Source organism: Meriones unguiculatus, chromosome 17, assembly GCF_030254825.1.
Source record: "Meriones unguiculatus strain TT.TT164.6M chromosome 17, Bangor_MerUng_6.1, whole genome shotgun sequence".
NCBI classification, from domain to species: Eukaryota; Metazoa; Chordata; class Mammalia; order Rodentia; family Muridae; genus Meriones; species Meriones unguiculatus.
Genome location: NC_083364.1, coordinates 33,209,982 through 33,223,782, shown reverse-complemented (window position 1 = coordinate 33,223,782; position 13,801 = coordinate 33,209,982). Strand labels below are relative to the sequence as shown.

The 13,801-nt window shown below is 42.5% G+C and overlaps 1 protein-coding gene across 2 annotated transcripts in view; it reads left to right on the top strand.

Annotated features, from left to right (window-relative positions):
• Positions 1-13,801, top strand: part of Atp13a5 (ATPase 13A5) — a 130,631-nt gene that overhangs the window by 25,686 nt on the left and 91,144 nt on the right. For both annotated transcript variants that reach the window (XM_021661904.2, XM_060370167.1), the window contains exons 6-7: positions 3,185-3,254; positions 7,403-7,537. In XM_021661904.2, coding sequence (XP_021517579.2) covers positions 3,185-3,254; positions 7,403-7,537 — 205 coding nt within the window. The remainder of the gene's footprint in view (positions 1-3,184; positions 3,255-7,402; positions 7,538-13,801) is intronic.

Below are 13,801 nucleotides of genomic sequence, written 5' to 3'. Positions count from 1 at the left end.
TTCAAGCCTAATAGTTCTGGTTGCTCTGTTACTGTCAACATCCCTGAGAATTCTCTGGGGCTGGCTTTGAGATTCAGATGGGTTCACACCCTCTAAACAAACCAGCATTTGTCTTGGCAAATGACAGTAGGCATGAGAAAACATCAAAGAGCACTCTGGCTGTGATCTGATTATGGCCCAGATGAGCCCAAACATTGTTCACAGCCAATGGCCCATCCACACCATCTCTCCATACCATCTCTGCCTTCATCTCTCCAGGACCTGAGCCCTTGCCTCAATGGCAATTTCAGAGGTCATCTCACCAGACAAGAGTGACAAAGACTGTCACACTCAGCTTGCATGCTCAACTGATTTCTCTAGTCTCAGTATATCCTTGGCTGTGCATCTGGGTTTTGACCTTGTCAGAGGTGAAAATACCCTTGACATGGGACCCTACCCATGATTTTCATTAACCCCTCCATTTTGGGGAACATCCTCTATGTCTAGAAAACAGTACAGGTCCTAGAAAAACAGATCTGAAAAAGTTCTCCTGCCTTTAAAAACAGTTGATGAGATTTGAGGTGAAAACATGTAAATACCTGTTTTCATTCAATGAGGTAAGTGATGTTACTAAAAAAGAAAGTGTTGCTGAAGGAGAGAAAAGATACTTAATTGTGTCAGACAGAGTCACACTCCAAAGACAGCTCCCATTTGCTTGGGACTTAGCATGTCCTGGGCACACTTTTTGACAACTGCTTTGCATATTTATCTCACTAAAACATTGATCACAATTTTTATCAGGTGTATTTTTTATCGAATTCATTTTTCAGATGAGGGAAACAAGGTTTGTCCCCACCTCCACTCTGGCTAGCCATTACTTTAAACAATTCTTGACTATGTTGTATGTATTAGGCTCTGTCTTAGTTCTTGGGGATCTATTAGTATCTCTTAAAAGGTTAGTTATTTATGATGACAGAAACAGCCAATTAATCCACTGAAAAAAATAAGGTATGGGCTTAGCTGGTAAAGGGCTTGCCTTGTAGGCGTGAGGACTAGGTGTGATCCCTAGAACCCATGTAAAACGAAATAAACATGGTGGTGCCTATTCGTAAGCCCTCTGCCAAATGAGCTTTAATAGCTAGTCAGCTTAGCCTACATGGCATGTTCCATGAGCGAGCTTGTCTAATAAAAAAGCTGAGTAGCCTCTGAGGAAGGGCACGGATGGCTTCCACATACACACGTGAATGGCACATGCACCCGACCACACGTGCGCACACCTACATACAAATGAAGTATATGTTCAGGTAACCATATGTGATGTTAAGAAAAATAAGGCAGTTTGGTTAAAAAAATTTAAGGAGAGTTAGGGTAGGGCTCCCCACCCTCTCAGTGCTAAGGAGCAAACCCAGGGTGTTGTGCATACCAGATGAAGTTCTGCTATGTGCTACACAAATGCTCTATCGTGGAGCCATACTCCTTGGCCCATGTGAGGGGTTATTTTCAATGGGATCAATAGGGAAGGCTTCAAGAAGAAAGTACTTTTTATTGACCTGAACGGAGCAAGGCATTCAAAGTCATGTAACTACCCAAGGAAACTGTCTAGATAGGAGGAATAGAAGGGCGGAGGCTCAGCTGTGTGCAGCACTAGGTCTGCTCAATCTCATGGTTATGAGGTGCTCAGCTTGGTTGTCAGGTCTGGCTTTTAAGGCTGAGTAGCATTTACAAAGGGAAGACCCTGGGGAGAGCATAGCCTGCAGACAGGAGGAGCACCGAGCTCGGGGTCCTGAGAGGGTCTGACAATTGGCCAATAACTGATTATTGTCATGGACTCCACCCAATTTGGGTTCACATCTTTGGAGTTCCAGAATGAGATTTAGGGTTCATGAATGCACACAGCTCTTCCTTTCTACCTCTTTATCCTCTGAACCTCAGTGTTTCCTCACATTACGGAGTTACAAGACCTTAGTCTGAGTCATCTCTGCTCCTGGAAAGCAATAGTTGAAGCTGGTATAACATGCTTGAAAAGTCAGATGAACTTGAGCCCAGTTCTGTGTTATATGCTAACAAGACCAAAGGTCCTCATGCAGGCTCTCCCTGCCAGTGTTCACAGAAGTGGAGTAGTGACGTGATGTCGTGATGTCGTACAGGCCATTGTTGGGAGTAGCAGTGGCCTGCTCTTTGATCACCTCCTCCTGAGGGAGAAGTAGCCTTACCAGGCCACAGAGGAGGAGAATTCAGCCAGTCCCAATGAGACCTGATAGCCTAGGATCAGAGAGAACTGTAGGAGGTCCTCCCCTATCAGTAGACTTGGGGAGGGGCTTGAGAGATGAGGAAGGGAGGGTGGGATTTGGAGAGGACTAGGGAGGGGGCTACAGCTTAGATACAAAGTGAATGAACTGTAATTAATGAAAAAATAAATAAATTTAAAAAAGAATTTTGGACAGCTCACAGTTTTACTTTGCTCACACTTCAGTTGTGCTTATAAATAATGATAAACATGTTTGTAAAGATGATGCCCAAAGTCCCATAGTTGTAATTAGTATTAGCTGTGTGAACCATTGGCTAAAGACCTTAGTGAACAACTTTTTTTATTGTCAAGATTAACCGATTAGAAATATGTAGAATATTGTAAGGATCAAATGTATCTTTTTGCAATAACCTAAAAAAAATTCTTTAAGACACAACCCCAACACGAGGGCTTCTGTTGTAGTGGACATGTTTCCTGACACTTACAAGTGACACCATAGAGAACTTTTCTGGGAATCTGTTCTTTCTCTGGTGCCTTGAATGGGCTCACATATGAAGGGCCTGTCATGGGAGATCCCAGGGTAAGACAAACACCATCCTGATGTCTTCGGTAAACTGACTACCTGATAAGTCTAGGGATAAGTCTTGTGTCTTTTTAACTGCATTTAGGATGTAATCAAATTATTTTTAAAAATTCCTTTCTAATTTCATTTTGACTAACTGAGTTGTATTTTTAAATACAGTGTAAAGCAGGGGAAAAAATCACTTTTTTTTTCATCAGTCGTAGACTTTCACCTTTAAAACAGATTCATGGTTTAGGATAATGTAAGCCTATACTGGTTATCAAGGCACAAGATGTCTAAAGGGCAGAGAGGTATGTGGCTTGTGGTCAGCTGAACTGTGCTTACTGGTCACTGGTCTTGTAGGCTGACACTAACAGATGGTCAATCTCCCACAGGAGGTTAGTGTGTGGGCCCAACGCCATCGAGGTGGAGATCCAGCCCATATGGAAGCTGCTCGTTAAACAGGTAACCCGATAAGGTTCTTCCTTTTGAAAAGGAGAATCTGCTTCTGAATGTCTTGGCCTCAGAGGGATTGTAAATAACATTTGCATCCCTCAGTGGGAATGTTATCTTTGTTTTGTGCAACGGCTTCTTGACACGAGCTTATAAATTTTTCTGTTTATTAATGTTTCGGTTCAGTTTTATTTAATATCAGCAAACACACGCATACATACAAGATATCAGGATTTCTGACCTATCCTTCTCAAAGGCCTCTTTGTTTATTACATTTAATTGTTTATTCATTATTTATGTGCTTGGAGATATGTGTGTGTGTGTGTGTGTGTGTGTGCGCACACAGGCGCATGTGTAGGTCAGAGGACAACTGACAGGAGTCAGTTCTCTCTTTTCACGAAGCTAGTCTCAGGGATCAAGTCCATGTCCTAAGGATTGGCAGCAAGTACATTGACCTCACCATTGGTACCATTGGTACATTACATCTCACCAGCCCAGGAACCCGTATTTTCTGTTTAAATACACTTCTCAGTCAGAGTCAACTTTCCGTCTTGCAATAACCTGTTTCTTTTGGCATCTTCAGATTTTGATTGTGGTGGCAGGGTGGTGTGGTTTGCTATAACACAATTCCATAGACTAGGAAAAGTCCAAGGCCAAGATGCTGTAGATTCAGACCCTGCTGAGGGGTCTTGCTGGCCTGTGAACCACCAGCTTCTCTGTGTGTCTTCTTGTGAAAGAGATCTGCTCTCTGCCTATCAGGACCTATGCAACCCTCACTATCTCTCAGAGGCCCACTTGCAAACACCCCCACACTGGGGTCAGCGCTCCAACAAGTGAATTCTATGGCGGAGGTCTTAAGTGTTCATGGAGCTGCATTAGTACATCCGTGACCCCTGGGATTTTGAAATGTACCGTTTTGGTCCCTTACAAATTATTTTACTATTTCTACCTTCTTGATTATGACTTATTAGTTTTTTTAATAATACCGACATATTATTACTTTTGTATAAACCGAATGCAAAGTGGAAAAATTTCTCCTTCCACTCTTTATGCTTGCCACCTCTCTTCCACGACGTTGTACCTGGCTCTGTCTGGTCCCCAGTGCAGTATTGGGTCAGAGCTAAGCCCGTATTGGAAGCAATAGTATTTTCCTCTTAGTGACTTGTCACTGAGTCCTCTTGTCTGTGTAGGGCTTGGTACAGGTCATGGCTTGGTACATGTCCTGCCTTAACTGGCTGGGGCCTGAAGCTCTGCGTTACCTCTCCTTCTCCCCATGGCCCTAGTTTCAATTTCCTGTCTGCGATTTTCGGTTTGTACTTCCCCTAGCACTGAGCTCCTACCTGTTGCTGTCCATCTCTAATGTAGGCTGCGGGTCGATCTCCACACAATGCTCTGCACTTTAATCTATTTCTAACAATATTATTACATGTGTTATTTGTATGCATGATGTATGAGTTGGAAAAAGGCACATGGGATGCATGGGTCCATGTGTCAAGGCTTGTGTGTATGTGTGTGTAGGTCAGAGGATAACCTGTAGTCCCTTTTGTCCTCTCACCTTTACATGAACCTCAGGGATTGAACTCAGGTCCGCCGGGCTTGAGCTGGTGAGCGTCTTCACCCATTGAACCATCTTGCCAGCCGAGCATGTATTTTTAGTCTCTTTCGAACCCATGAAAATGCTCGTTTTTGTTTTGGAGAATGGCCTCATCTGTCTAATATGAAATATTATCCACCATTGTTCTATTTCTGGAGCAAACACCAGGCTATTATTATTTAAGCATTAGGGTTTTTAGGGTAGTATTATATTGCAGCAAAAAGGAGCCTGTGTGGAGTTTTCCTGCGTGCTTTTTTGCACACAGGTATGGAAGGGCAGGGTGCTTTACAAACCTCTCACCAAAATGCATTTGAAAACTGCCAAGTATCTTCCAAAGTATCAATTTGATCCTTTTCAAAAGGAGTCTGGCTTTTTCCCTCCCACATCAACCAGAACCTCAGTAAAATTAAAAAAAAATAAAGAGTAAATTACTTCACATTTAGTGTGAAAGGATATTGAATAAGGGGGTTAAATTAATTATACCGCTGCTGTTTCTTCTGAAGAAATATTTAAACAATTTTCTTCTTTATTTCTATAAACTCAGAATCACGTTATCATTAGTTCATAATCTATAATTAGAGCATTTTATGGCAAGTGAACTCAAGAGCTATAATTTGTAAGTAAAGCAGTGGTGATGAGAATAACACACACACACACACACACACACACACACACACACAAAATAACCCAAACCAAAAGCTTTTAAAATTTATAAATAATATTCAAAGGCTTGAGAAACCCTTAGCATGTAGCTTTATTGACTTCTTAAGTACTATCACTTCTTCGTTAGAAGCAAAGCGGAATTTTATTCAGTGTGAGAGAGCAACAGGAAATAGCATTTGGAAAGGGCACCCCTGGTTATAGCCAGTGTTTCATCTAATTTATTGACATGAGAATGGGTGCTTCCTCAAGAAAGGGATCTGTGCTTCATCCTAGTGTGCTCTTTTGTTTTTGTTTGTTTTGTTTTGTTGTTTGTTCGTTGCTGTCTCTTCATGTTATGGAACCTTCCGTCAGTTCCTGGGATTTGTTCTTTCTGTTGTGATTCTTATATTTATTTATCTGCTGGTACTGAGGTTAAACCAGGGCCTTGTGCATTGCTGAACAGGTACTCTACAACCGAGCTTCATTTACTCATTACAGCTGAGCTATAATCATTCATAGGGACCACTAAGACCAAAAGGGAAAACATGGGGGAAGAAATGATCTATAGTTGTTATGGAAACACCCGAATACTCTGTGGGTGATCAGCTATGGAGTTGGTGACACCGTCAATGATGTCTGCTAAATCCTTGGCAAACACAGTTACCCAGAGTCCTTCTGGACTCAAGGGAAGGAACATGCTGAACCTGCTGCCTCTAAGAGGATCTTGCTATGGCCTGTGACAGAAAGAGTATGTTATTTTCAAGCAGCCTGTATAAAAGAAGACTCTTCCACCTTCATAGCATAGGTAGTCTATGTCTATAGCATGCAAGAATGTGAACAGTACACCATGATTTTAAAGGGAGATTGAATTGTGTTTTTCCTCCATTGTGGTGTTGTGTGACACTATTCTTGGGCAGATTGTGAGAGAACATCTACTCATCTCAGACAGGGAGCTAAAAACAGACCAAATTACTTACATCACCAAAGTCTAACTTGGTGAGCCAGTGAGTTTTATTGGGGTTACTGCAGGAATATATGTGAGGAGTCACTTATAAGTGCATAAATGGTTTAAAGGGAGCTGGATCATCCCAGAGCGGGAGACAGTTCACAAAATCTAGAACCCTGGACTGCACTGCAAAACTTGCAAACAACTCAATGGGTTAGAATTGTCTTTTCCTAGTGACTCCAGGGTTTGAATCTTTCTAGGTACTGTGGCTAATATTTGGTTTTTTTTGTAAGAAGTTTGACTGTTCTCAGTTCCTTTAAGGCTGCTTGGTCAGAGCAGCTTCTGAGTAGCTTGCCTGACTTACTCTTAGCAGTCTTCCTTGGTTCTAAATTTCTGGGGAGAGAGAGAGAGAGAGAGAGCCCTAGTGAATCCACTAGGGCTGAGTGAATCCACTCAGTTTCATGAACTTCCTAAAGCTATCCTCGTTGTTTACATTTGGTATTAATGACACTTCCTGCCACATAGTGTTTCACCTCCCACTACAACATCCTGTTGTTTCACCTCCTCAATAAAATGGCCTGTTGTTCCGCTGTTCCCTCCGTATCTTATGTCTCAAGAAGTTTCCTCCCAAGATGGAGGATTTAAGCCTGGAAACTACTGCATACCATAATAAATTTCAAATTGCTAGATTTTGTTATTGGTGGAGTTTTTTGGGTTTTGTTTGTTTGTTTGTTTTGTTTTTGTTTTTTAACAAGAAAGGGGAATTTTTGAGCATGGCTCTGAGCACTTAGAGTGACTTTGCTTCTGACATACCACATTCCATGTGCTTGGCATTGTTTTTACCTGAATTAATTGAGTTCTAAGTGAATTTTTAAATGGCAAAAGTTGTTGTTAAAATGGAAAGACATTCCATAAAGTAATGATGTAAGTCTGATTGCTACTGCATAAGTGACTCCTGTTCCATTTTTGTGCCTGCAGGTCTTAAATCCATTCTATGTGTTCCAAGCCTTCACCCTCACTCTGTGGCTGTCTCAAGGTTACATAGAATACTCCGTGGCCATCATCATTTTGACCGTCATCTCCATTGTCTTAAGTGTGTATGATTTGAGACAGGTAAGAATTAAAATCGTGGTTAGATTCCACTTATATTTAGCTTTGGCTAAACAAGCAAAGCCTACCAAATTTCCATCTGGATAGTAGAGTAGCTGTGTCAAACACAAGTCAAAAGGCAGCAATAGATGAATCTTAAGATGGGGTTACTTGAGAATGAGGGTATTGGGAGTACCACATAGATTTAAACATCTTTGCAAAGTTTGATCATCAGGCTGGAGGCTTAACTGGACTGTGTTTAGGACTCTGAGGTTGTGTGTGAGTAAGGTGTAAGGAATGCTACATGGATTGATGATAGTCTCACTCCTAAGACTGGGAGGAGCAGCGGCTCAAGTTACAAATTAACTAAGATTCAAGGCACTACTTTGTATTTCATTTTTAGCATAGCAATCAAAAGCCAGGTTGCTAGATCCAAGGATAGATATAATTTGAATTTTAATAGCTGTTGCTCTGTAATTTTCTTCAAATGAAATAATTCTTCCTATCAGAAACACACAAGATGATCTCTCCAGATTCTCACCAGCACTGTGTGAAAGATAGATACTAATATGTTGAAGTTTGCATCCGTTAATTGTTTACTGTTTTAAAGTATAATTAAAATTCCTAGTGAAAGGAGATTCATTTTACTTACCTGAGTATTCCATTTTTCTTTTGCATTCAAGGGCTTTTCATACCTCCATCAGTGTGGAAAAGTTTCATTTTTAGTCTATCTTTACCTACTGACTTTGGCTTTTTCATTCACTAAACATTACATTGAGGCAGATATATTTTTATTTTCCTTTATGATTTCTGGTTTCCTGTTCTACATATCTGTCTGACAAAACTTTTCCCGGGGACACACAATACATATATCTACTTGTTTGGCTGGAACCTCAGCTTGGTCCTGCACAAGCTGGGAAACTATGTCTGCCCTCCTGGTACTGGGAAGCCTCTGAACAGAGGGAAGGCACCCAGAACCCAGTTCCACATACTTGGCAGGGGTTGCAACCTCCTTCCCTGGTGCTGCCAGCCATCCAAATCCATGCCTAAGTGCTCAGCTCTTGACTATACTTGGGCACAAATCCAGTTTATGGCTGACCTAGAGTCTGCAAAATTTCCTTGCCCTAGTCCAGGCCCACGACATCCTCATCCCCATTCTTTGTGACTAATGAACCCGCCAAGAAGCAGTGCCCAATAAATCTGCCTTTTTCTGATTTTAATCTTGTCTAATCTGCATCACTGGGAGAGAGAAAAAGCCTATTACTACTCACCCCAGATAGGAACCCCATGACAATCCCAAGCATCGACACCACCAAGGTCCAACTTGATGAACCAATGGGCTTTCCTGGGGCTACTTAAGGGAATATAGGTGAGGAGTTACTCAGAGAAGCAGAAATGAGTCAGAGACAGCTGCATTACCACGGTCCACCCCAGTGACGTGACAGCATACAAAGATGGGAATGTAGAGTATACTGCACAGCCTACTGGCAGCTCAACCGCTGGGAGAGTGTCCTTTCCAAGTGGTACTGGTCTAAACCTCTTCCAGGAAGCTCACCTGGTCTCAGAGACTCCTTTACAGTTCAGCTTCCTTCTGTCCGAGGCAGGAACTCTCAGATTTTGTTGCTTACTCAGACAGGGAGAGGCCTAGTGGATCTGAGCTCAGCTTCAAGGACTTACTGAAGCTATTGTGAGTTGTTTACCTCCCTGCAAGATGGAGTGTTTTAATCCTAGAGGAAACTGTTGCATAACAATATCCAAAGTTAGACAATTTTTTTTTAATTTTTCTGTATTTTAAATCACTTATCAAAATTAAACACTTGGGACTGGGCAGATGATTTAGTGGTTAAACGTGCTGGCTGATCTTGCAGAGGACTCAGGTTCCGTTCCCAGCACCACAGGGTGGCTTACAACCATCTATGACTCCACTTCCAGGGATATGATGCCCTCTTCTGGCGTCCAAAAGCACCAGACACACAAGTGATGAATCTACATACACGTGGGCAAATCAAAAGCTATACACATAAATTAAATAAATCTAAAAAAGATTATAATTAAAGTTTGTCTTCTTCTTTACAGAATCCCTAAATTACTCTGCTAAAAATTGTGAGTAACATGGGAACACAAGCTTAAGTAGCAGAATGACAAAAGAGTTAGAAGACAAACACTAAACTCATTAGCAGCTGGTATTTGTTTACAAAGCTTAACTGACCTAACTTGTAAAACATCTCCTAAAACCACACCAACTGAACCTATTTTCTTCACTGCTTTTGTCACGAGCTCTCAACCATTAACACTGTTTAGGATTTCACAGTTCACAGTTGGTTCTTATATCCATACTGTACATGTGACCGGCACAACATTTGTATGATGTTGTGACATCATACAATAGTAAATCTTTTTACCACTTGAGAGGGACTTGTTCACATCCACAAAAGAAATGGTGACCCGGGTTTCCTGACTCCCGGTCAAGCACCGCACACTATTGCATTGAGCACGTTTTCAAAAACTGATCCGTGGGCTTTGAGGTAACAGTAAGATTTAAGGGCAAAAAGGTAACAGGAGTGAAGAAAAGCACATCTAAGTCACGCTGAGTTCATCGTTTCTTTGAATTAAAGCTAAACTGGTAATCTGCCTGCCTGAATGCCCTTCCCCAAATCATGTCACTGTAAAAGCTTACCTTACTGAGGCTATGAAACACTTGAGTTGTGGTCCCTTGATAAGAAGTTAAGAGACTTCACGTGAGGTGTGAGTGTACACCCCAGACTGGGATTACTCTGAAGGGCATGTGCATGCAGTATATCTGGGTTCTACCAGGGCACCTGCCAGCATAGTACTGAGAGTATATGTATATCCTCTCACCTCTGGCTCTGCCTTCAGTCATGACCTAGCAGGGCCCCAGGGCATGTGAGTTAATGCCCTACTTCTACCTTCTCTAGAGAAAAATCTAGCCACAGTAAACACAAAGATCTTCAGCAGCAGATGTGGAATAATAACGCTATGCAAATGAGCTGTGGAAACTGATCCTGGTCCCACTGAAGAGGGGCTGTGGAAACCAGAGGGGGCCTGATGAAATCCAGGCAATGAGCTTTGCAGCCATGGCAAGCTTCGCAGCACTTGCCTTCTCCTGGCTGTCTGGTTGTCATAGAAACCCATGCTTATATTTTCTGAGTACATTAGCTCAAAGAGAATGCTTACATTAGGCCACCCCAGCATTATTGGGAGATGTAGAACACTCCAGGTCTATGAAATACAATTTTGCTGAGGGCCTACTGTGCAAAAGTCTGGGGACAAAAAGGAATGCAAGCCTATTTTCTACCCTGGCAATTGCCTGTTTCAGAGGGGAGAAAGGACAACAGGTAGCTGTAATGGAAGTTATCAGTGTTCCAGCGCCAATGTGAAGCCAAGAGCAGAGCATTGCATTCCTCCTGGATCTGGTCTTTTTATTTGAGGACGGGGAGTGGGGGTTGGGTCATATTTACACAGGGCTTCATGTGAAAGATTAGAAAGAGCTTACTAGTAGCAAGCTGGGCTGAACATTCTAGGGAATAGCCCCAGCAAAGGCATAGAAGCATGGCAGGCTCCCCAGAACGCCGAGTCTGATAAACAAATTTGGCATAATGAGGTTTGAGAATTACAGTCAAGCGCTATTAACTCCTACTTCCCCACTTCCAAATGTGTTGATGAGAGCCTCTTCAGCTGGAGTTATCATGCCATCGACTCACTGAGTTTGCTGAACAGAAAGTAACTGAATGAAGTGTAGAGGGAAAAACAGCTCTGAAAGGGAAGCGAAGCTACTTTAAAAGCATGAAGAGAACACACTTAAGAATACGCTCTGTTGGAGTATGAGTCTCTGGGAAGTTCCCTGTGTTCAAATTTTCCTGTTCTGTTGCTCTCCTTGTGGAGACCCTGTCCTCTCCAGCTCTTACTATTTCCCAGTTCTTACCTAAAATTCCATTCACTCTGCCCAACAGTTGCCCATCAGGCTCAGCATCTGCTTTGATAGTCTGAAGGGCAGAGGCTTTCAGAGGCCCTCTGTGGTAGGTTCCTAGGTTGTTTCCTGTTTTCTTCTTCTTCTGATGTCCATCCTCTTTGCCTTTCCGGATGGGGATTGGACATTTTAGTTAGGGTCCTCTCTCTTGCTTAGCCATTGAAGCAGGACATTCTCCCCAAGCATGGTTGGATACCATAAAAAGCTAAAATGTTACGCTCAGGATGCGAGGCTAAGCACTGCACTCAGGGTCAGCCGCTTTGGACCCAGAGAAGAGCATGTCTGGTTGCATGCGGGTTGATGCCCCAGGTCCCGCCTCTGAGAAAAAGGTATCGGACGGGTCTGATGCTCTTTGGGTGGATGACACCCAAACGAACATCGGTACAAAGTCCCAATTTATTTCTAATATCAGAGATCAGACCTCTACTCTTGCCTGATGCATCTAAAACAAAAAGGGGGAACTGTAGAGAGCTGCAGAATGCTATGCCTTAAAGATGGAGCTGGTTTCCGCCTTCCACCTTCCCGATGGTGAGTGCTCTCTGTCACGAACAATTCCACATTTGGCTAAGGCTGAGGATCTGGCTTGCTTCCATGTATGTGGACCTATCTGCATTGCCCACGTGGCACGCCTGGGTTGGCTACCCAGAGGCTATTTAAGCTGTGGGCTGGCTTTCCCCAGGGTCCGAGGATTGTTCAAGGTTTCTGAATAAACTGCATTGAAAAAAAAAATAAAAAGAATATGCTCTGAGCCAGACAGACGTTGGTTTGATTGTCACTTTCATGTTAAAGTGTATGTGCATGGTTGTAGCAAATTACTTCAGCATTTTCCACTCGAACAGTTTGCTTCTGTGTGTATATGTTTATTTGAGAGAGACTCTGTTTATTTTTGTTTACATATAGATTTTTCAAAGTATCTCCCACAGTGGTTAATATGTAGTAGTTGCTTGATGTTATGAGTGGCTGTAAATATAATCAGGTGAGTCTTTTATAACGTCTTGTGGATTTTTTCAGTGGTAACTTGCAGGCTTGGGATAAGTCCCCAGCATGTAAAACAAATCAGTGGAATGCCACTGTAAAGCAGGAAGGTAACTTTAGATGTACACAGATTACTAGCAGCTATTAACCAAAGACTCTACCCTCTTCTCCAGGGGTTTTTCACACACCGTGCACTTGGCTGGCTTCTGGGGCAAGCCAGACCTCCAAGTCCAGAATTTTGACTGAATCCAGGGTCCTTAACACAGAAGCTTGGCTGGCTCTCCCAGCTGTCTCTGATGGAAATGCATGTTCCAACAGTTGGGATTCAAGAAATCACCTTACAGGGAGGGATAAGGAGCTAATAGTATCAGCTCAATTGACTCAAATTAGGGAGGTTTAGTTTTTTCATGTGTAACTGAAGTAAATGCTGTCCTTTTTCTCCTGTGTAAATATTAATATTAAACCATGTTCTTTCTGAGGAAGAGTCACACCGTTGTGCGTAATTCCCACCAGTCTGGCAAAATATGTACCATTAAAAGTCATTAACAGAACAGATCACTGTATTGTAACTTGTAAAAGAAAAAAAAAAACATTGTGTTTGGCTTCGTTTAGGCTGAATTTGATTAGCAACAACAGGAACCAGACTTGTTTCTATTTAGAAACATTCAATTCTCTGACACCTACCCACCCATACCCCAGTTGTTTGTGTCCCCCTCCTCGTACTGAATCACCATGGTCAGTACTGGGAATTCATGGGCTCAATCTCCTCTGGTCTCACCTTTCCTGAGCCCCCTTGTTGTCCTAGGAGTGACTGTCCCACTCCACAGTCATTTCCTCCACTGTTTGCAGGCATATCTCAGTAAATCACGCCTCAGCAAGGCCTTCCCATTGCTGTCTCACTGGTTTTTCTAGCAGCTTCTCTCTCAGTAATTTCTAACACTCGTCGGCTCTCAGCCTCGTGTTATTTACACAAAGGGCTTTATGAGAATTAATTAACCTAAAACTTAAAATACCTCTTCCAAAGCATATGTCATCATCTCCCCGATTGTGTGAGCAAAGGAGGTTAGATAGGCTGTCTCATTTAGGCTAGCATCAGGATTCCAAATCTAGGGACATGACTCCAGCCGGACAATTCACCCAGTGAAATCACAGGAGCTTCTCTTCCCAGGGGATCATCATTTGCAGAACAAATCCAGACAGGCCTTTAACCTGGCCTGGTTTGTTTATCTACCTTGGTTCCTCTATCTGTATCCTGGATTCTGTAGCTGTGCATCTTTCTTCCCCCTAGAGTCCAGTTGTATCAAATGAAGAGGGAGACTTGCTTC